The 23362-nt window shown below is 32.7% G+C and overlaps 1 protein-coding gene across 1 annotated transcript in view; it reads left to right on the top strand.

Annotated features, from left to right (window-relative positions):
- LOC126889289 (probable cytochrome P450 6a14) overlaps positions 1 to 20688 on the top strand; it is a 28499-nt gene extending 7811 nt beyond the window's left edge. Inside the window, exons 2-4 of the mRNA XM_050657415.1 lie at positions 11953 to 12654; positions 15431 to 15682; positions 20245 to 20688. Of these exons, the coding sequence (XP_050513372.1) occupies positions 11953 to 12654; positions 15431 to 15682; positions 20245 to 20411 (1121 nt within the window). The 3' untranslated portion in view covers positions 20412 to 20688. The remainder of the gene's footprint in view (positions 1 to 11952; positions 12655 to 15430; positions 15683 to 20244) is intronic.
- Positions 20689 to 23362: the final 2674 nt, after the last annotated feature.

Raw genomic sequence — 23362 nt, forward strand, 5'->3', positions numbered from 1 at the left:
TGCGCGCAATTGCAGTGTGCCCGGTCCACATACTGTTCAGAAAAACTCCCCCCCGGGTTTGGGGGGGGGAGAGGGGGGAGAAATCGGTAAATTCGTAGTTTTTTTGGTTTTTCGTCAATATTTCTAAAACTATGCGGTTTAGCATGAACAACCTTATATACAAAAATGTTCTACATTAAATTTTAAAAAGGCATTAAAAGTAAAAAGGCCTTACGCATAATCCTTCTAAAATGAACGGTTCCAAAGTTACGGAGGTAGTATAGTGTAATTGGTCCAAAAAAAGGCATAACCCAGACATTCAAAGTAAAAATTTTCCTCCAACACCAAATTGTTCTATATGGTCCACATATTGTTCAGTAAAAAGTTACACCATTTTGAACGTCCGGTTTGGGGGGGGGGAGGAGATGAGGGAGAAGTCGGTAAATTAATAGTTTTTTACGTTTTTCGTCAATATTTCTAAAACTATGCTTTAGCGTAAACAATGTTCTACATAAAATTTAAAACAGAAAGGTCCTATACATAATTGTTATAAAATCAACGGTTCCAGAGTTACGGAGGATGAAAAGTGGAGGTTTTCGACACTTTTTATATTTTTTAAGCAAATGATGATGATTTTGGGTGGTTAGGCTGACGTTTTTCAAGGGCTTATCACTAACATACCATCGGCCACTGAAATAGCAAATTTTATTTACAAAACACAATCCTGAAAAATTTCTTTTATCAGTAATAATATTAGATATAAATTGCCCAAAAAATATAAAAAGTATCAAAAACCTCCACATTTCACCCTGCGTAACTCTGGAACCGTTGATTTTATAACAATTATGTATAGGACCTTTTTTGTTTTAAATTTTATGTAAAATAATTTTGTATAGAACATTGTTTACGCTAAAGCATAGTTTTAGCAATATTGACGAAAAACGTAAAAAAACTCTAATTTACCGATTTCTCCCCCATCTACCCCCCAAACCGGACGCTCAAAATGGTGTAACTTTTTACTGAACAATATGTGGACCATATAGAACAATTTGGTGTTAGAGGAAAACTTTTACTTTGGTTGTCAGGGTTAGGCCTTTTTTGTACCAATTATACTATACTACCTCCGTAACTTTAAAACCGTTCATTTTAGAATGATTATGCATATGGCCTTTTTTATTTCAAATTTAATGTAGACATTTTTGTATAGAAGGTTGTTCATGCTAAACCGCATAGTTTTAGAAATATTGACGAAAACCGTAAAAAACTACGAATTTACCGATTTCTTCCTCGTCTCCCTCACAAACCCGACGCTCAAAATGGTGTGACTTTTTTCTGAACATTATGTGGACCATATAGAACAATTTGGTGTTGGAGAATAACTTTCACTTTGGATGTCTGGGTTTGAGTCTAGTTATACCATACTAATATTAGAACTTATTATTTAGACGAGCTACCCCAAATAAAGTTAGCGGCCGTGGAGTAACGGCATAATCGCTAGCCTCATACGCCAGTGCACGTGGGTTCGAGCCCTGCCAAAGACAAACCATTTTCAACTGACCGGAACTGACCGAAAGGATCTCCCCGGCAAAAATGCCATACGATATTATTATTATACCTCAAATAAAATAAATTAGGCCCTACATTTTGTAAAACCGTATTGCAGTTTTTCAGTTTTTCAAACGCGCTCAACGCGCATGAACGCCATGTCACCTCGGCGATTTTCTTTTGGTTTATGTTTAATTATGCATATATTAAACCTAATTTAATTTTAGATAAAAACCTAAAACTTTATTGACAAACAGTCGAAAGGGTAGTCCCCTCTCCCCGTCAAGATAGGCAAAATGCGCCCATTCCCACTATTCAATTTTTTTCATTTTTGAAGATATTCTTCTTTAGCGGCGAATCGATTGAGGGTAAAATTGTACATGAACCACGCGCCTGCGCACACTGACAGTATGTAGTTCTGACAGTATGTAGTTCATTGCTAATCTTTCAAGATAGGTATGTATGTATCTGTAACCGTGCAAATAAGACATTAAAAGAATATATTAGTGGTTTTAGGAAATGTATTATTTATTATAATTCTTGTGTTTTTGGATTTGTGTTTCCCTGTAGTAAAATAATAAAATATGTAGGCATAACATTTTTACAGTTTGTCGCCGTGTTGTGTAATTATATCCGAAACTTACGTGTCAATTCAAGTGGCTCGATGGCGTAGTTGGCAGAGCGGTGGGACAGAGAACGGAAGCACACGGAAGGTCGCGGGTTCTAATCCTGGACGATTCATACTTTTTTTATTTTTCGTTATTTTAATAAAAATTTTTTGAAAGTGGTAGATAAGAAAGTTAGTTTAATTTTTAAATAAAATACAAATAACCTGTTAAGTATATTTACTTCGTTTAAATTACCTATATAATAGAAGAATATCTTCTTACGTGCGTACAAAGTACACACACATTCTTTTTTACGTTCTATGTGATTAAATATTAGGTTTGGCTGGATTGAAACTCCACCCCTTCCCTCTTCGGCTCCTCCCAACAAAATCGTCATTTTTTCGTTTTTATTTTTTTTATGTTTACAATTAATTTACAATTTCAAAAAATTCACAGCCATGGTGTAGGCCTACATATCCTCAAAATGCATTTTTATTTTATTTTATTTGAGAAATTCGTATAATTTTTTTTTGAGATGGCTTGAGGTCAATTTTTGTGTTTTGTGTACTTTATTAAAAATTTTCAGATTTTTCCATAAAGTGTGTGATCTTGAAAATTCAAAAAACTTGTTTTTTAGGGGTTTTTTGGGAATTTTTCCCATTTTATAGAATTTCAAAATAGACCAAATCAAGAATTTTTTATAGGTTATAAAATATATAATTTAAAGTAACTCAGTCCTTCAGAACATTCAAAAATGGGAGAAAAAGGTTTAAACCTCCAAGAAAGGTGGGAGGTCTTTATTGGGGGGTTTGAACGTCTTGAGTAGTTTGAACGTTCAAACCAGTTTTTTAGATTTTTCAAAATGGCTCATCTTACGGAAAAATTTTTAAAAAATTAAGAATATAGTTATTGATAAAATACATAAAAATGCAAAAAATTAGACCCTCAGCCGTCTCCAAAAAAAGTTATAGGTAGGTAAGCATTTTTCAAAAAAAAACTAAAAATGCATTTTGAGGTCATGTCCACTCAACTTACGGGTCTATACAAAATAGACATGTTTTGTAATGGTAGGGGAGCAAAGTATGCTAAATGTGCAGTCACTCCAGCGTTATGGGGACCTATTGGGTTGTGAAGAGTAGGTCCTAAAACCAAAAAAAGTTAAGTAAAGTTTTCCATTTTAGTGGGGACTTTCCATTTTTAATTTAATTTTCTATTTCCAACAATCGTTTTTTTAAAATATAGCGCCATCTACCCATAATTAGAAAGAAAGTCTCAAATAAAAGGTACTTATTTTTACGTAAGGAATCAAAATCTGCAATAAAAACGCTGGACAGAAGGGCCGCCCCAGAACTTTATCGTACCGATCTATTATCGTTATCGTACTAGATACTGGCATTCTATAAAGATAACAAAGTTACTGGTTATTTTGATATTTTAGAAACACCTTGTATACTTGAAAATATTTTATGGTTCTACGCATCATTAATTCCCGCATTTGAGAAAATGTTCGGGGACACACTATAGATTATTGCATAAATCAATAGAATATTAGTCATACTTTCATTTCAAAGTAGTCCATTTTTTTGAGAAATTAATAGTTTACAATATCTGCATTTTACTGCATGGATTGTAATGAAATTTTGGGAGTAGTCCAAAGCCCAATCTCCTAATTCAAAGTCTATCCTATATACTATGGCGCTTTTATCATGGGGGCGGTTCTCACCACTTCTCGGGGATAGAACATTTTTATTTTCGAATTGCATGGAGCAAAAGGAAGAATATAATTTGATCTTATTTTTTTCACCCGTCCAACTTTTTGAAAGCAGAAATAACACTATATTAAGAGCTATTGCAACAGAAAAACAATGCATTTAAATTCTGGTGAATGAGGGGTTAAATGTATGTACTTCTCATTTTTACTTTAAGTATATTAGTCATATATTTTTTTGCACCATATCTCGCTTAGTTTGAATGTAACCGACATTTAACGGTGCTCGTTTTAAAGGCCTTTTCAAACACTACAAAAGCATGAGCACTTTGAGCATGCACCAAAAAACAAACTCTTTTTACCTACCATATCTCTTTTTGTATTATAAATAGAAAATTTACGAAGGAACGAATCTCTTTGTTATTTATAATTAAAAAAAAATTTATATAGTGTTTTTAGTTTGGTGCATAGTTTTTAAGGTATTCACAAAAAACCGTCCGAAAACGTGTCATTTTTAAATGAAAATGGCCAATTTTCAACTACGCATAACTCAAAAAGTATTGAGTTCTCAAAAAAAAGTATAGATCAGTTTTTGCTTAAAAATAGGTTCTCTAGCCACTTCCAGGCTTATTTTGACCAATAAATTATCCACCCCCTTGAATGGATGGGAATTGCCCCAAGATAAAAGCGCCATAGTATATAGGGTAGATTTTGTTTCTTGAGCTATTCCCTACTTACTGTGAAAATATCAAGTACATCGATGTAGTAGGATGGAATTCGGAGCCAAATACCCTCATTGACTGCCCTATAATAATGCTCTGCTATGATCGCGTGAGAGGGGACACACACAAGATTCTAGCAAAGATTCAATTTTCTGTAACTTTTCGAGTTTTTGAGTTACAGCAACGAGTTTTATGTCATTTGAAAGATAATTTTACATTCTTTCAAAATATGTAAAAATATATAGGGCGTATGTAAAAAATTAAGATTTTTTTTTGATTTCCGGTTAAAACGGAAGCCATATTGAGGTAAAATTTACTGTGCTAATAGATAACAAAGTACTATATAAGTCTGCCAAATTTTAAATTTTAGTTTCTATTACAGAGGTAGTTACGGGCACTCGAATATTTTTTTATAAAAAATTCATAACTCCCCTCCTATGAGGAGCTAAGAAATCTGACTAATGTTATTCAATTTACCGATAGGATATCAAAAATATATTAAAAAATAAACAAATTCCTTGGAGTCATTTTTGAGAAAATTTAGTTCAAATTTATGTCAAATTTTGACCCCTTAAATATAGGCAACCCATAACTTTTTCTGAAAAACAATAATATTCTTGTTATAGCCCCATCTTTAGGCTATATAAATGTTTTTTCAAATTAAATTTATCTTAAACAAGTTTTTAGATTGGTAGGGAAATGTATCGGGTGGGCGGTCGGCCATGCTGGCCGCCATTTTGGATTTGGAAATGTCAAATTCCGTATTTCTATTTACCTATCGATGAGCTAACTTTAAGTTAAATTTCATTCGTTTCTATCAAAATTTGCAAAAATGGACCCCAAATAACCCCCCTATTTCGGCCCCCCTTTGAGAGGTTTTTTCAAAAGCTTAGTTTCTCGACAAAATTCTCTTAAACTTACTCATACCGAATTTCATCGAAATCGGTCCAGTAGTTTTTGCTGGGCGGTGGCGACATACGTACGTACATACGTACATACTTCCGACATGTTTTTTTTTATTTGCTTTTTAGACTCAGGGGGACTCAAAACGTCGAAAAAAAGTGAAATCTGAAAAAAATTTTTTTTGCACGATCCTATAACTTTATCTATTATACTCATACTGCGTATGTAGTACGATAAAGTAAAAATGGGGGCTCCCATTTAAGATTTTAAAGTAACCCCCCACCCCACCTCCGTGGGGGTCGTGTTAGGTGCCATTCGATAGATTTTTCAAAAATATTGAATAAGTGTTTCAGTTTTTCGAGTTGTTCTAAGGATAGTTTTTTTTCGGTCCCCCTTAACGAACTCCCCTGCATTAAGAGCCAATATATGGCAGAGGTACATTTTCAGGGTACAAGGTTTCTCCCCATATAATAATCCGACGCGCTCGAGTAACTGCAAAAATCCCTGCTTGTGCTCCCCTACCATAATAGCCTCAACTATGCCTGTGAAATTTTGAAATTTTTAAATTAATTGAATCCTACCTAAACAATAATAAAAACGAAAAAATGACGTTCTTGGTGGAGGTGGGGAAGGGGGTGGATTATTAAATGCTTTGTTTCCTGGGGGTAATGCTCAGAAATATCCAGTGCTGTAATACCTACGTATTTGGTAAAGTGTAGTTTAAAACTTATAATAGTTATTTATGTACCAAATCAGTAAAGTGACTCTTTATCGAACGAGTCTGATATTATGAGCCGAGCGAGCGTAGCGAGCAAGGCGAATAACAGACGAGTTCGATAAAGAGTCTTTACTGACGTGGTGCATACAAAATTTTATCGCCAATCATAAAAAACATTAACACTTACTTAACAGTTACTTAATTACATCCTTTTAATGAAAAAAGAGTGTGTGTACTTTGTACGCACTAAAGAAGTTATATTTCTATTATCATGGTTTCAACGAAATAAATATATTTTAAACAGTTTTATCGTATTTATATTTAAATAATATACTAATGTTAATACTTAAAGTAAAATACCAAAAATTAAAAATACCGTAATAGTTACGTCATTGTTTATGAAATGTATCTTCCCGCAGCGAAGTTGATTTTCCCGTGATGAATAGTAGAAAATCTAAGTAAATATATTTGCTAACGAATTATCAGTACCTACATATTTATCACCGTCCTATATACAATCGAATTAACAAAAACACCATTTCATACTATAATTTATATATTTACATTAATACGAAACTTAAAAGATTTAGGAATTCTTTTACTTTTACACGAAATAAACATTTCGTATGACAGTGACAGTAATGACAGAAGGCTCTTGAATGATGGCTGATTTCGATGTTTAATCGATAGTTGTTAGGTATCAATATTGAATACCTAATTACTAAATCTGTAAAATCTTGATTTATGTTTTAGTCCAAGCTGTGGGTGAAAAATAGGTCGATTTCAGGATATAATTCAGGAATTTTTGAAACCTATCAGGTGTTGTAAAGTACGATGCCAGGAATAACTTATACTAAAATGTAACCAAAAATTTTGTGCGGCTTTTTAGTTATGACGATTTTCATTTGTTAAATTTACAATTTTTAAAGATTTTTAATTTTGCAGCTTAGGATATTCATTTTAGAGAAAAACTTTTAAATATAAAATTGTATTAAATTAAAAAACCTACAATTTGAGCTATTTCAAGTTTAATTTTATTAATACGTTATTGCAAAACAGCCTGCGAAAGGTTCAAAAATGGCCGTTTATTGCAATTGCGTTTTTTATTGTAAAAATAACTTTTATGTATTTTTATGGCTTTAAAATTAAGATCTTTCAATATTAAACAAAAAAATTTGTAGTGCCCGATTTGTGAACTTGTTGCTTAGATATTATAATTTGTTTATCCCAAGAGGTCAAATGTCCAAGGCTATAACTTTTTGAAAAAAAATCGTACAGAGTTAATCCAAGATCCACTCTCCTTCTAAAGACTTATGTTTTCATATTCTGATGTAAATAAATGCGTATAACATTTTTCAACCTCTTGTTTCGGGTTTGAAAATAAGGGGGCAAATTTCGTTATAAACATTTAGAACTGAAGCCGCCCCTGTATATCCTATGAGTTTCTAACTTGCAGATTATTGTTGCTGAAGCCAAAATAAAGATTCAAAACCAAATAAAAATATTCTACGACCAACTGAAGCCGAGATAATTGTTTTTGATTTCTTAAATCGTAGTGACTTTATTTATAACAATTGAGAAATTATTTCACAGTCATTGACTAAAGAAAGACTGATATTATCTTAAAATAAAAATTATTTTGACCGAAAGTTACATTTAATTATTAGAAATGATTTTTAAAATGTAGTGGAGATTTATTTTTCGTTTCGACTGTGATTTATTGTGTCGGTTGCCCTTAGCAACGACTAGCAACTTATAATACATTGAATCACGGTTTTCGCTTTAAATTTTAAAGCACCGCTTGGATTGACATGAAATTTGGCAAACACATAGATAATATGTTAAAGAATAAAAATGATATTGGGCCTCTGTGTGCTTTTGTCCTAGGGGTGAGTTTCACCCCTTATAAAGGGTGAAAACATATATGTTCAAAATAAGTTCGGAAATGGATAAAACGTCTAATTCTAAGCACCTTTTATTCTATAGCATTTTTTCACCAAGTTAATACCATTCGAGTTATTTTCGAGTAAATACCTTCATTTTTCAAAAACAAAAAAAACACGTTTCTAGGCGGAATTTTACAAATAACTCAAAAACTAAGTATTTTATTGAAAAAAAGAGTTTTAACAAAAATATAGCAAATTAAAAATTGAAAAAAAATGGTGTACGCGTGAAATCTCTAGACCTAGTAGAAACAAAGTTCTAGCTAATGAAAAAGAGGTTCATATGCGTCAAATTTCAAAGTGAATTATTTCAACGTGAAATAATCGAAAAATTATGCACATGTTGATCTCTTTTTTTTTTGGTAAAAAAACTCGGGAAAGTCACCCCCTAATTAGCGTCAAAAATGAAATTAATCAATTTTACTTCAACGTTGTTTTAATCGTGTATGTGTCGTTTATGTTTGTAAGTTTCATCGGTTCAAAGTGCTTATTTTAGAAGGGACAGTAGTTAAAAGGACTTGAACTAGTCAATAATCACGAGTGTATGCAAATTTAGAACAGCCATATCTTAACAAATTTTTGCCTTCCAATAAAATCAAAAAATCCAAAATATTCATAACAGCAAAAACTAAATTTTTTACTCTTTGTGATTTTTGGTAACATTAATAAATTTTAAGTTATTTAGAAAAAAACATTTTTTTAAACTAAAAATTAAAACAGATTTACTTAAAAACCAATTTTTTTTAATAAGCCCTTTGAACCGATGATACTTACAGATCATATAAATAATACATGAGCAAAGTACCTTGTGAAGCGGTAATGATTAATTTGATTTAAGATGCTAATTGGGGGTTGACTTTCGAGTTTTTTGACCAAAAAAAAGAGATCAACTTTATTTTCAGTAACTTGCTTACTTAAAAAAATGATTTTTCTCCTAAAAGTGCATGATTTTTGATTATTTCACGTTGAAATAATTCACTTTGAAATTTGACGTGTATGAACCTATTTTTCATTAGCTAGAACTTTGTTTATACTGGGTCTAGAGATTTCATGCATACATAATTTTTTCAATTTTTAATTTGCTATATTTTTGTTAAAACCCGTTTTTTCAATAAAACACTTATTTTTTGAGTTATTTGACAAAAACCGCCTAAAAACGTGTTTTTTTTTGTTGTTGAAAAATTAAGGTATTTACTCGAAAATAACTCGAAAGGTATTAACTTTGTGAAAAAATGCTATAGAACGAAAAGTGCTTAGAATTAGACGTTTTATCCATTTCCAAACTTGTTTTGAACATATATTTTTTCACCCCTCATAAAGGGTGAAACTCAACCCCAGGACAAAAGCACACAGAGGCCCAATATCATTTTTATTCTTTAACATGTTATCTATGTGTTTGCCAAATTTCATGTCAATAAAAGCGGTGCTTTAAAATTTAAAGTAAAAACCGTGATACAATGTATTATAAGTTGCTAGCCGTTGCTAAATGCAACCGACAATAAATCATAGTCGTAACGAAAAATAAATCCCCATTACATTTGAAAAATCATTTTTAATAATTAAATGTAATTTTCGGTTAAAATAATTTTTATTTTAAGATAATATCAGTCTTTCTTTAGTCAATGACTGTGAAATAATTTCTTAATTGTTATAAATAAAGTCACTACTATTTAAGAAAACAAAAACAATTATCTCGGCTACAGTTGATCGTACAGAATTTTTATTTAGTTTTTAATCTTTATTTTATCTTCAGCAACAATAACCTGCAAGTTAAAAACTCATAGGATGTACAGGGGCGGCTTCAGTTCTAAATGTTTATAACGAAATTTGCCCCCTTATTTTCAAACCCGAAATAATAGGTTGAAAAATGTTATACGCATTTATTTACATCAAAATATGAAAATATAAGTCTTTAGAAGGAGAGTGGATATTGGATTAACTCTGTACGATTTTTTTTTAAGTTATAGCCTTGGACATTTGACCTCTTGGGCAGTGGCGGCTCGTGATTTTTACAATAGGGGAGGCTATACCTAACTGTAAAATATCTAGACAAATTTGCACTAGCAAAAAAATGCGCCAAAAAATGTAATTTAAGGCCCCATCTTTTGACCATTTTTTATTTACATTTCATAATATCATCCTAATTCATAATTTCATGATATCATCATTTTAAAAATAGTTAGTCTAATAGTAAAAGTTTAATACCAAAGTTTGTGTCGTTTATTTGTTAACAATTCCATCTATTTGTAAATAGATACCTATGCATATCAAAATAAATACAGATTTGAAGTCTTGCAGTCCATACATAATGAAGCTTCAAATTTTTAAGATACTCAACTGAATTTTTTTAATTCTAAACGCGGCCTACTGCGAATTCAAAAACACGATAAATTACCGATATTTTGCTTTGAGTTAGAGATATCGGAAAAAGTTATTTGAGCAAGTTGTTCCAAATATTATTATAACCCCACATACCAAATTTCATAACAAAATTCGCACTTTTAGATTTTTCATTATATTTAGTCAGGACCCTAAAATTCGTTGTCCTGAGACACACCCAACCACCCAACGGAGCTGAGAAGCTACACTGCCTCCCTTGGTATATCTCCGGGCAACGTGTGATGGCGCCGTAGATGCCACTGTTAGGAGACCGGGTCTCCTTAAACGCCTGCTGCGCTGCACGGAGCATTAGCAACGGAGAAAGCTGGGCTTCTCGGCTCCGTTCGTGCATCTCGGGATAACCCAGGGTCCTGCCTACAATAATATGTAATAAAACTGAGACGCGATCATGCATTCTAATGCTAATGCTCCGTACGTATGGATAATTAGTGATAATATGGAATTTACACGTTGTATAATAGTGAGAGTAATTGTTGTTTTCGCGATTCATGATAAACAAAACAGTATAGAGTGTGTAAAAAATTTATGGGGAGGCTGAGCCTCCCTTGCCTCCTCTGATGAGCCGCCACTGCTCTTGGGATAAACAAATTATAATATCTAAACAACAAGTTCACCAATCGGGCACTATAATTTTTTTTTTGGTTTAGTGTTGAAAGGTCTTCATTTTAAAGTCTTAAAGAATACATAAAAGTTATTTTTACAATAAATAAGGCAATTGCAAAAAATGGCCATTTTGGACATTTCGCAGGTTGTTTTGCAATAACATATTAACAAGATTAAACTTGCTATAGCTTAAATTGTAGGTTTTTTAATTTACTACAATTTTCTATGTAAAAGTTTTTCTCTAAAATGAATATCCTAAGCTGCAAAATTAAAAATCTTTCAAAATTGTAAATTTAACAAATGAAAATCGTCATAAATAAAAAACCGCACAAAATTTTTAGTTACATTTTAGTATAAGTTTTTCCTGGCATCGTCCTTTACAACACCTGAGAGGTTTCAAAAATTCCTGAATTATATCACGTTTTTTCACCCACAGCCTGGGGTATTTATAAATATAATTGCAAAATACTACAGAATTTCATTTTCTGACATACATTTAATTAATCATAACGTAAATTTTGTACATACAATATTTTTAATAATTAAAGTAAATAAATTTTAAGGTCACTCAAATAAATAATCGATTACTGCCATCGACCACTTACATTCAATCTCGGTTAATTTGATTAATCGCGGCAGGTAAAGTAAAATCCTTCTTTCAATACAATAAAGTGTTACTTTACTGCCGCAAATGAGAGCAAATGAGTATAATAATGAATGACTTTAGTGACGGTTGGCGATAAAGAAAATTATTAAAAGCTGTTTAGACATAACGTTAAGATGCACAAAAAGTATGGCTTATATATATTTTTTTTATTTTTAGGAAAAATTAAAATGATGTTTCAAACACTTTGCTCTACATCTAAGGGATTAACTGAGGTTCTAGAAGAGCATGCTAAATTCAACGAAGTATTAAATATAAGAGACGTAGTTGCCAGATTTACGACTGACGTCATTGCAACAGTTGGATTTGGATTGGAATGCAATTCCCTAAAAAATCCAAACGAAGAATTTAGACATAAAGGCCGCAAAATATTTGATTTAAGTGCCATTGAACGTTTTAAGGAAACACTTTTGTTTATATTACCGATAAAAGTTGTAAACTTTTTTAACTTGAAGACATTTCCAAACGACGTTACCAATTTTTTCCTGGACGTCATTGAAAAAACTGTCAATTATAGAGAAACAAATAAGATCAGCAGAAAGGATTTCATGCATTTGCTGCTACAATTGAAAAACCGCGGAAAAGTTGCCGATGACCAGTTCATATTTAAACAAGAGGGAGAAAAAGAAGGAGAGAATTTCATAACTTTCAATGAACTGGCAGCCCAGTGTTTAATATTTTGGATTGCTGGTTATGAAACTTCGTCAACTGCAACGAGCTTTGCATTATTGGAGTTAGGCAGAAACAAAGATATTCAGAATAAACTTAGGGATGAAATTAAAAGGGTGTTGGATAAGCACAATAATGAATTGACTTACGAGGCCATACAGGAAATGAAATATTTGGAACAAGTGGTTTATGGTAAGTGTCTCTATTTTTTAATAATTATGCAATACAGATCTTCTTCTTCTCAGCTTATTTGCATCCACTCCTGGACAAGGGCCTCCCCATGAGCTCTCCACTCTTCTGTTTTGTGCTATTTGGTGCCAGTTTCTCCCCACTTTGGTTTTGATGTCATCTAGCCATCGTTTTTGTGGTCTTCCTCTACTACAACTATGTTCGCGTGGTCTCCAATGTACAATGTTTCTCGTCCACCTGTCGCTGTTTTGCCGTGTCACCTGCCCTGCCCAGTTCCATTTCATTTGCGCTATTCTTCCAATTACTTCTTCCACCTTCGTCCTGTTTCGCACGTCCTCGTTTCGTATATGTTCTCTCAGAGATACTCCCAACATTGCTCGTTCGATGGCCCTCTGTGTTGTTCTTAATCTATTGGCTGACAACTCTGTACGATATCCCTTTCATAAGTCAAAACTGGTAGAATACAACTGTTGAGTACCCTTTTCTTTAGATTTATTGGTATATTTTTGTTTTTCAATACATTACTGAGTCTTTCTACTGCTGTCAAGTCATTCGGATTCTTCTAGTTATCTCTGCCGTTTGATTCTGTTTGCCTAGTTTGATTGTGTGATCTAGCTATATATACATTTCAACACTTTCGATTTCACTTCCATTTAAGTCGTTTGTGATATTTCGATTTATCATAATATTAGCTCCGAATTCTATCCTATTCTATACTGCATGGATTTTAATGAAATTTTGAGAATAGCCTGAAAATATCTTCTTATTCAAAGTCTACCCTATGCCGATGTGTGCTTTTGTCTTGGGGGCGGTTCCCACCCCTTCTCGGGGGTGGAAAATTTTTTGGTTAAACAACTACGGAAGTTGCTAGAGAACCCAATTCTAAGCAAAAACTGTTCTATAATTTTTTTTTTCGAAAACTCAATACTTTTTGAGTTATTCGTGGTTGAAAATTGGCCATTTTCATTGAAATATAACACCGTTTCAAACGGTTTTTTGCGAACACCTTAAAAACAATGCATCTAACTAAAAAAATTATATAAAACATTTTTGTAGCTCATAAAAGACAAAGAGATTTGTTCCTTCTTCAATCTTCTACTTATAACACAAAAGGAGATATGGTAGGTAAAAAGAGTTCGTTTTTTTGGTGCATGCTCAAAGCAGTGTATTCAACTTGAAATCACAGAGAAACTGTCGATTTTATGTATATAATGCTAACAATACCTTATATTGTGCTTGAAAAGTCCTTTCAAATAAGCAATATTAAATGTCGAGACAAATTAAACTAAGCGAGATATGCTGCAAAAAATTGATGACTATCTAATTTTAAGAAAAAAATTGAGAAGTATAATATTTAACCCCTCACCCACAAAAATTTAAATGCATCGTTTTTCTTCTACAACACATTTCACTACAGTGTTATTTTTATGTTCAAAAAGTTGAGCGGGTTTAAAATGAATGGTTTTTGAAAAAAATAAGATCAAATTATAGAGCGCATATTTAAATTTTCTTAAAAATCTTATTTTTCTACATGTAACTTGAAAATGATAAGACATACTGTTATAAAAAATAAAATCAAAATGTTTATCTAAAAGAAACCTTCATTTTTGTATGGCATCTTTTTTTTGGCATCTCTTATCATTTTCTAGTTACATGGAGAAAAAGGAAGATTTTTAAGAAAATTTAAAAATGCGCTTAATACTTTGATCTTATTTTTTTTTTTCAAAAACCATTAATTTTAAACCCGCCCAACTTTTTGAACATAAAAAGAACACTATAGTAAAATGTATTATAGAAGGAAAACGATGCATTTAAATTTTTGTGGATGAGGGGTTAAATATACTTCTCATTTTTTTCTTAAAATATGTTAGTCATCAAATATTTTACAGTTTATCTCGCATAGTTTGAATGTAATCGACATTTAATATTGCTTATTTTAAAGGCCTTTTCAAGCACAACAGAAGTTATTGGTAGCATTATACACCTAAAATCGACCGTTTCTCTGTTATTTCAAGTTAAGGACACTGATTTGAGCATGCTCCAAGAAAGCAAGTTTTTTTCACTTACCATATCTCTTTTTCTGTTATAACTAGAAGATTCATAAAGGAAAGAATCTCTTTGTTATTTTATAAGCTACAAAAATGTTTTATATAGTTTTTTTAGTTAGATGCATAGTTTTTAAGGTATTCGCAAAAAACCGTTTGAAAAGGTGTTATGTTTCAATGAAAATGGCCAATTTTCAACCAGGAATAACTCAAAAAGTATTGAGTTTTCGAAAAAAAATTATAGAACAGTTTTTGCTTAGTATTAGGTCCTCTAGCAACTTCCGTAGTTATTTAAGCAAAAAGTTTTCCACCCCCGAGAAGGGGTGGGAACCGCCCCCAAGACAAAAGCACACATCGGCATATGGTAGACTTTGTTTCTTGGGCTATTCCCTACTTACTGTGAAAATATCACGTAAATCGATATGGTAGGATAGAATGCGGAGCCACATACCCTCATTGACTGCCCTAAAGGCAGTACAGCTTTTTCGTTTGATTTTTATACGTTTTTTATCAAATTTCTTCTCACTTCATATCTTATTATAACCAAATAACCTATGACCTATGAGTTGTTAGCTATACCACAGTATAAAGAGGTTCTGGAATATACTGTGGCTATACAATTGGATCGCTATACTGACTGTTATTTCCTTTAATCGTATGCGATTTTATCAATAAGTTATATTAAAATTTGACGTTAAACTTTTATACTTACTTATTCTATTTATATATTTTAGAAACTCTTCGAAAACATCCACCTACTCCAAATCTTCCCAGAAAATGTACCAAAGATTATCCCGTTCCTGGAACTAATGTAACGATTAAAAAGGGAGTCCAAGTCATTATTCCAATATTGGCTATCCAGAATGATCCAGAGATTTATCCAGATCCGGAAAAATTTGATCCAGATCGGTTTACAGATGAAAATAAAGCCAACAGGAACCCAGCAGCTTTCTTGACATTTGGAGAGGGTCCCCGATATTGTTTAGGTAATTAATTCAATTAATAATTTAAAAAAAGGTTAAATGATAATAATCTTAGGAAACAAATATTACCAGCATGAGCCTAATAATATTTAGGAATATCCTTCTTAAACTACTTTCTTGTTTAGATTTAGATTTCTTTATCACCTACTATTTTTATTTGGAATAGACCACAATTTTATTGAATATAGATACCTACGTTATACTTAACATTTATATTTTTACCTCACAAAATTATTGAGATCGACATGTCATCAACTCCGCCTGGGTTGTCTGATGAGTATCGATTAATTCATCGGATGACACTGCCGGTCCCAAGCCCGGACAAAGGATGAGGGTTCCTATGGTGAGGTTAGCGACCTACCTGGGGTAAAAAACCCATACTACAAAGGACCCAAGGAGTCAGATCAACAAAGCATCTGCATTGCCAGTTTGTCTGTGAGAGATAGTTTGGTCAAATTGGTATATGTGCAAAGATAGTAAAATTAGAATCTACAAGACTTGCATACGACCGATCATGACATATGGTACAGAAGTGCGCGAAGACACCAACAAAACGAAACAGATGCTAAAGGTTACCGAAATTAAACCCCTAAGAACAGTAGCGGGGAAAACAAGAAGAGACAGAGTGAAAAATACAAACATTAGAGAGCAATGTAAAATTCAAGATATTGTAAGATGGGGAAGGCAGCAAAATAGGATGTGGTAAAACCATATAAGACGAATAGATGAGAATCATCATCCAGCCTCAAAAGTCCACTGCTGAACATAGGCCTCCTCCTCTTTTTTCCAATCACGTCTACCCTGCGCTGCTCTCATCCAGTTTTTATTTAGCTTTCTCAAGTCGTCATTCCATCTTGTAGGCGGTCGACCGACGCTTCCCTTGTCTTCTCTTGTCCAATAATCTCTTTGTCCATCGCCTATCTGTCATTCTAGCTATGTGTCCTGCCAATCTTCACTTCAACCTGACTATCCTTTCGATGACGTCAGTCACCTTTGTTCTTCTCTTGATTTCTTCGTTTTTGATTTTGTTTCGCAGAGTTATTCCTAACATTGACCTCTCCATTCTTATCTGCGTGACTCTTAGTTTGGTAGCCGAGGCTTTAGTTAAGGTAAGTGTTTCTGATCCGTACGTCAAGACTGGAAGGACGCACTGATCAAATATCTTTCTGTTTAGGCATGTGGACAACTTACTTTTAAAAGTTTCTCTCAGTTTTCCATATATGTTTCCCACCCAAGACCGATTCTTCTCTTCAGCTCATGAGTCTGGTTGAGAGTCTGGATGAGAATAGACTCCTAGAAAACAACCCTTCCGGTTCAAGGCCCCACGGAAGCCCACCTAAAAGGTGGAGGGATAGTTGACAATCTACCTGCCAGGAAATACACCAGAGGCAGCTTCAGAATTAAACAGATCGAAAGATCTCCAAAAAGTAAAAGAAGAAGAAGAAGAAATGTCATCTATAATGTATTTCCATTAGAGCAGGTTTTTCAAACTCCATCATACAATTATTTGGTAATTACTTTTTTGTGTTTGGTTTTCTATAAACTTTGGTTGTATACCCTGTGTCCTCATGTGTAATTATCTGAATTATCTGGAGGTGTTAATGTATCTCTCTGTATCTGTATCTGTAAAGTAGGGAGGGCGAGTCAAGTCCCACAACACTTAGGCCACAATTAGGCAATCCAAACCACGTGATTTTTTTGACATTTTTAATGGACGTATGGCAGACAACACAATCGATTTTTATTGGATATTTTATTTAAAATCAAAATTTAATATTTAAGATACAATATTTAATATTTCAAATACAATATTTTGTTGAGTTATATTAAGATTGATATTATTTCTTTATAGAAAATAATTATTGATTATTTATAATTTTATCTTGAATAAAATGTTGACTTTTTCACACACTTTTTCATATTTTTATTTTGGGAGGTAATGCTCTCATCCATTATTGTCTGTGTTTAGCAGATAATAAGTGGGCAGCATGTTTAAAATTCAGTGGTTTGGAAACAGCAAAGAAAGGTACTTTATCTCTATCCAACCTGCTTCCACAGTTAGATACATAGAGGTGTAACCAGCATGATCCTAGGGGGGGGTTACATCTACTTGAAGGTCTCTTTGGCGTATGTAATAATAATGGTGTTAAGCGTATAGAGCTCAAAGTACATCCAAAGGGGGGTTATAACCCCTAAAACCACCCTCTGTTTACGCCTATGACAATACATTGTCAGTCGCTTAACAACTATTACTATTAGGTACCTAAAATAATAAAATATATATTTAGTCCGTTCTTTAACGGTAAAATATAGCAAAACTTCTAAATTTTAAAGAACCGCTTGGATTGACATGAAATTTGGCATACACATAGCTAACAAGTCAAAGAAAAAAAGTGATATTGTGCCGATATGTGCTTTTGCCCTGGCTAAATCGATAAACTGGCTAATTTTAAGTAACTTTTGTTGTATAGAGTTTTTTCACTAAGTCGATACTTTTCGAGTTATTTGGCAGTGAATATGTTCATTTTTTCAACAAAATAACCACGCTTTTAGACGGTTTTTCGCAAATAACTCAAATAGTAAGTATTTTGTCGAAAAAGCATTCTTAGCAACAATATAGCCTGTAAAAAATTTAAAAAAAAAATGGTGTATATTTCACGTCTCTACACCAAGTAGAAGCAGAGTTATAGCTAATGAAAAATAGGTTCATATTCGTCAAATTCCAAATGGAATACTTTAACGTGAAATAACCAAAAATGAAGCACATTTCAGGGAAAACTCATTACAACTTATTTAAAGTGTTTAAAAAAAGCTTCATTTTTGTTTTATAAAAAAAATTCTAGCATAAAAATTAAACAAGTTACGCTCAAAATAAAGTTAGTCCCTTTTGGGTTTTGGTAAAAACATCGAGAAAATCACCCCTAATTAGTATCTTAAATGAACTTAATCGTTACGACTTCACAAGTTTCTTGACTCGTGTATATATTGTTTATATGATCTGTAAGTTTCATCGGTTCAAAGTCCTTATTATTGAAAGGGCTGTAGTTAAAAGGGGTTGAACGAGTCACTGATCACGAATGTATGCAAATTTAGAAACACCAAATCTCAATCAATTTTTATCTAACAGAAAAACAAAACATACATGATATTCAGAAAAGCAAATCAGACTTTTTTTGTTTTTCGAGATTTTTGGTATCTCTAAGAGTTTTTAAGTTATTTTGAAAAAAAGCATATTTTTCAAAATTAAAATTTTTAAAATTTTAATTTGAAACCAAATTTTTTCAAAAATAAGCACTTTAAATCGATGAAACTTACAGATCATATAAACACAACATAAGTAAAATAATTTGTGGAGGGGTAACGATTAATTTCATTTAAGTTGCTAATTAAGGGGTGGTCTTCCCGATTTTTTTTTTGCAAAAACAAAAGGGACCAACTTTATTTTGAGCGTAACTTGCTTAAATTTAAAGCTAGAAACTTTTTGTAAAAACAGAAATAAATCTTTTTTAAACACTTTAAAAAAGTTATAATGGCTTTTTCCCAAACAGTGCTTAATTTTTTGGATATTTCACGTCGAAATATTCTATTTGAAATTTGGTGAATATGAATATATATTTCATTGGCTATAACTCTGGTTCTACGAGATACAGAGACCTAACGCGTACACCATTTTAATTTTTTATAGGCTATATTTTTGCTAAGAACATTTTTTTCGACAAAATACTTACTTTTTGAGTTATTTGCGAAAAACCGTCTAAAAATGTGGTTATTGTGTTGAAAAATGAACATATTCACTCGCAAATAACTCGAAAAGTGTTGACTTGGCGAAAAAGCTCTATAGAACAAAAGTTACTTAAAATTAGTCAGTTTACCCATTTCCGGACTTATTTTGGACATATATTTTTTCACCCCCAAGAGGGGGAAAGTCACCCCCAGGGCAAAAGCACACATCGGCACAATATCACTTTTTTTCTTTGACATGTAAGCTACACGTATGCCAAATTTCATGTCAATCCAAGCGGTTCTTTAAAATTTAGAGCAAAAACCGTGAAAGAATGGACTAATTACTACGATGATTAATTTTACCTAAAATCTATTTTAGGGATGCTCAATATTATTTTTTAATAAACTTATGAAATATAAAATTTGTTCAATCTTCCAAATTACTTAGTGAAAACTTTTTAACTACTTATTAAAGTTTATTGAGGTAAGCAATAGTTTTTACTATGTCACAGAAGTATTTAGCAATACTACTTACACGGACATAAAATACGAAAATTGCTTTAAAATACTAAAATAACAATACTAAAATAACAATAATCATATGCCTTCAATGTATTGTATGCCATAGGCCAGACATATTGGAATAATTTGACAGATCTTTGGATCGCCTAATGCTTTGCATTGTGCATCCTTCCAGGGGGTTGTCGTCCTTAGTCCATTATCCATCCTGCCATTTCCAGGAAGGTGGACAAATCGCTAGGGCACATCTCCCCTATGTCGGCAGGTGTTAATGATTATTTACATTTTTTTTATTTGATTAAATTTTGTTTTATTTCTTTTAGGTGCCCGCCTTGGTTTAATGCAAACCAAAGTGGCATTAATCACATTTATTAAGAATTTCCAAGTGGATGTGCACCCAAAAACCAAACTTCCAGTAAAATACATTTCCCAACGATTTATTCTGGCAATGGACGGTGGTATATGGTTGTCAGTTTCTAAATTGAAATAATACTGTTGCAAAATTATGTAAGAACTTTTGTGTGGATGTGTATTTTTGAGATAGACGCAAATCAATTCAAGCAATTTAATTGGCAACAAAAATATTCATAAAACACTTGTATTAATTTTTATGTATTGTGAAATGCTTATAATCTCCAACCGCTAATCTATGATAGGCAACCATAGATACACTAACATAACATTTTACCATTACCATTATTTTCAGAATTCTCTGTTAAAATATGTTAAAAATATGCCTTGGAATAATAATAAGAATTGACAATTTTTTTATTTTATTTGACTTGGGTACTGCTCCCTCATAGGCCGATCAGATGACCTCATATTCTAACGCCCAAGTTTTTTTTTCATTTAAAAATCTTTACTTTTAGGGTTAATTTGATGAAAATGTTAATAATTTAATCCAAAAAAAAAGTTTTTCGGTTTCCTGTCTTTTTTTTTAAATTATATGGTGTTACCATATAGTAACGCTGGGCGCTTAAGGAATTTTTAGGATCGTTGAAACCAAAATTTTTAATTTTTTTTAATATTTATTTGAGAATATTTTCATCGTCTGGTGTGGTATCCTATAAAACAATTAACACACAAACCAACGTTGCATTTTTTACACATTGTTTGTCCAGATGTTGTACATCTGTCTCCAGCACATCGCCTTCTACTGCTTGATGTAACAAATGGTCGAAGCGGTCAAAACGAAGATCTGGCAAGTTCTGTCTATGTAGACTAGGTCTTCCTGTATATAGGGGACGACTTCCATATCTTGCGAGAAGAACTTGGGCCAATTCTCTCCTAAACGATAGCCAGGATATATTTTTTTATATAAATGCCCTGAATTATGGACTGCAACATCCAACAACCATGTTACAATTTGCCAGTACCATTTTTACTGCAAATTGCTACTCGATAGGTTGAAACACCTTGATCCATCCAATCGGTACCCACCATATTTTGTTGTATTCAGCAATATAGTGAGGCCGACTAACTTGAATGTGGCCTTTTTCTTCATGAGAAAATCTTTTTACCTTGCCCAATGCTGAACCACCACAACTCGTAGATGCTATTGTAACAACAGAGTTATCCTTCCATCGCACCAGTAACACTATCGCTTCTGCTAACAAAAATCCACGACTGAAAAAAAAATAAGATTATGACTCCGTAAGCGCCCACTGCAACCATATGGTAACGGCGTACTTTGACTATTCCTACCGAATTCGCTACATTTAATTGTTGATAAAATACAACAATTTTTAATAAGTTGTGGTATAATAAACTTAGTTTTTTTTTAAATATGAAAATATAGTTACTAGAAAACTATCAAAAATTGCTTACGCAAAACGGACGTCCATCTTTTTCTATAAATTTAAACCACCCTGTCATATGATTATCTCTCGACGGTTGAGAAAAGGCTAAAATACGAATCTGTTACGTTTTATGGGTGCCTGAAGTATTCCTAGAAACGATAGTTCTCAAAATATGTGGCTGACTAATTCCATGGGCAGAATTTTTAAAAATCATGTGTTTTACGTTACCATATGGTAACGCTGGGCGCTAATGGGCTAAGCGCCAGATTCATATTTAGAATTTTATACTGACGCGTTAGGGCGAAGTCCCATGTATCCGATTTCCGATATCCGATATACGAAAATCGTCTCTTTTCGTAGGAGCTAGTTTAGCAGCTGTCACATGGTTGCGATTATCGGATACGAAAATCCGTATAAACTATCAACTGTCCATGGTCAAATGTAAATTTTTTGTTTATTGTTTGACATTTGTTTTTGTTATTTGTTTGGTTTGGTTAGGTGCTAATAGTAATTGCAATATTGTTGTGAATGGATAACGTTGAAGAAATAATGGAGGTGATGCAAGAAACTATGAAAGAGTTGAAATATTTAATATTTATATTTAATATTTTCTTGGCCGCATTGCACGTTTTGGTTTGGTTTGGTTAATTTGGTTTTGGTTTGTTTTTGCGAATTAAAAGAAGCAGACATAATAATAGGATTTTATTAAATTTACGAACATAACTTTTTCGAATCAAATCCATGTTTCAATAAGTTGAATGCACAGAAATAAAATGAGGTTACGTTACAATTACAAAACGTCCGTTTTATCGGAAAAAGTTAAAATAATTTCAACTTTATCCGATGTCGGAAGCGTAGTTAAAACTTTCGAATGAAATTCGGCGCGAAAATATTCTGATTCGATTCTGACCAATGAGAATACATTCGGATCAACGTATCGTCGGAAATCGGATACGTGGGACGTCGCCCTTAGCCTTTTTGTTTTTCCGATGGCCTGGCTGGGCTTGAACTCACATACCTCACGTCGAAGTGAAGTGCGGGTCAGCCGCTAGCAGCACTGAGCTATCCGATCGGCTTAAAAACCGTTAAACTTAAATGTAATCTAGGTCAACTGTATTGAACACATACTTTTTTTAGCTTGTTCAGTTGTGCTTGTTCAGTTTCTATAAGGGTCTGACGATGGCATATAAACTGTGAATGTCGAAACAGGTGGCTAACAAACTGTTTTAAATAAACACCTTTAATAAGATTGTGAGTATTAAGTATTAGACTCCTCATACCCTAACATCCCAGCTAACATTGTTCGTATATATGACGTCAAACAAACGTCAACATTTTGGGAGAAGTTACGTCAAAAGTTACATCAAATTTTACCTAAAATATACGTATAAAAATCAGAGCGATGTTACGTAACAGTTTTACGTAATTTTTACGTAACCTTTTTAACGTCACAAAAACGTCACTTTCTAGTTGAATTTTCGGTATAAATAATATATAGGACTTTTCATCGATTGTCATTTGTTTCGAGCTTTTGTCATGTGTCACATAATATTAATATATCTACGTCATACGTCTTTGGTTTGTATTATTGGTATATGCCAATAACGTATGACGTAGATATATTAATATTATGTGACACATG

The sequence above is a fragment of the Diabrotica virgifera genome, chromosome 8 (genome assembly GCF_917563875.1).
Source record: "Diabrotica virgifera virgifera chromosome 8, PGI_DIABVI_V3a".
Classification (NCBI taxonomy): Eukaryota; Metazoa; Arthropoda; class Insecta; order Coleoptera; family Chrysomelidae; genus Diabrotica; species Diabrotica virgifera.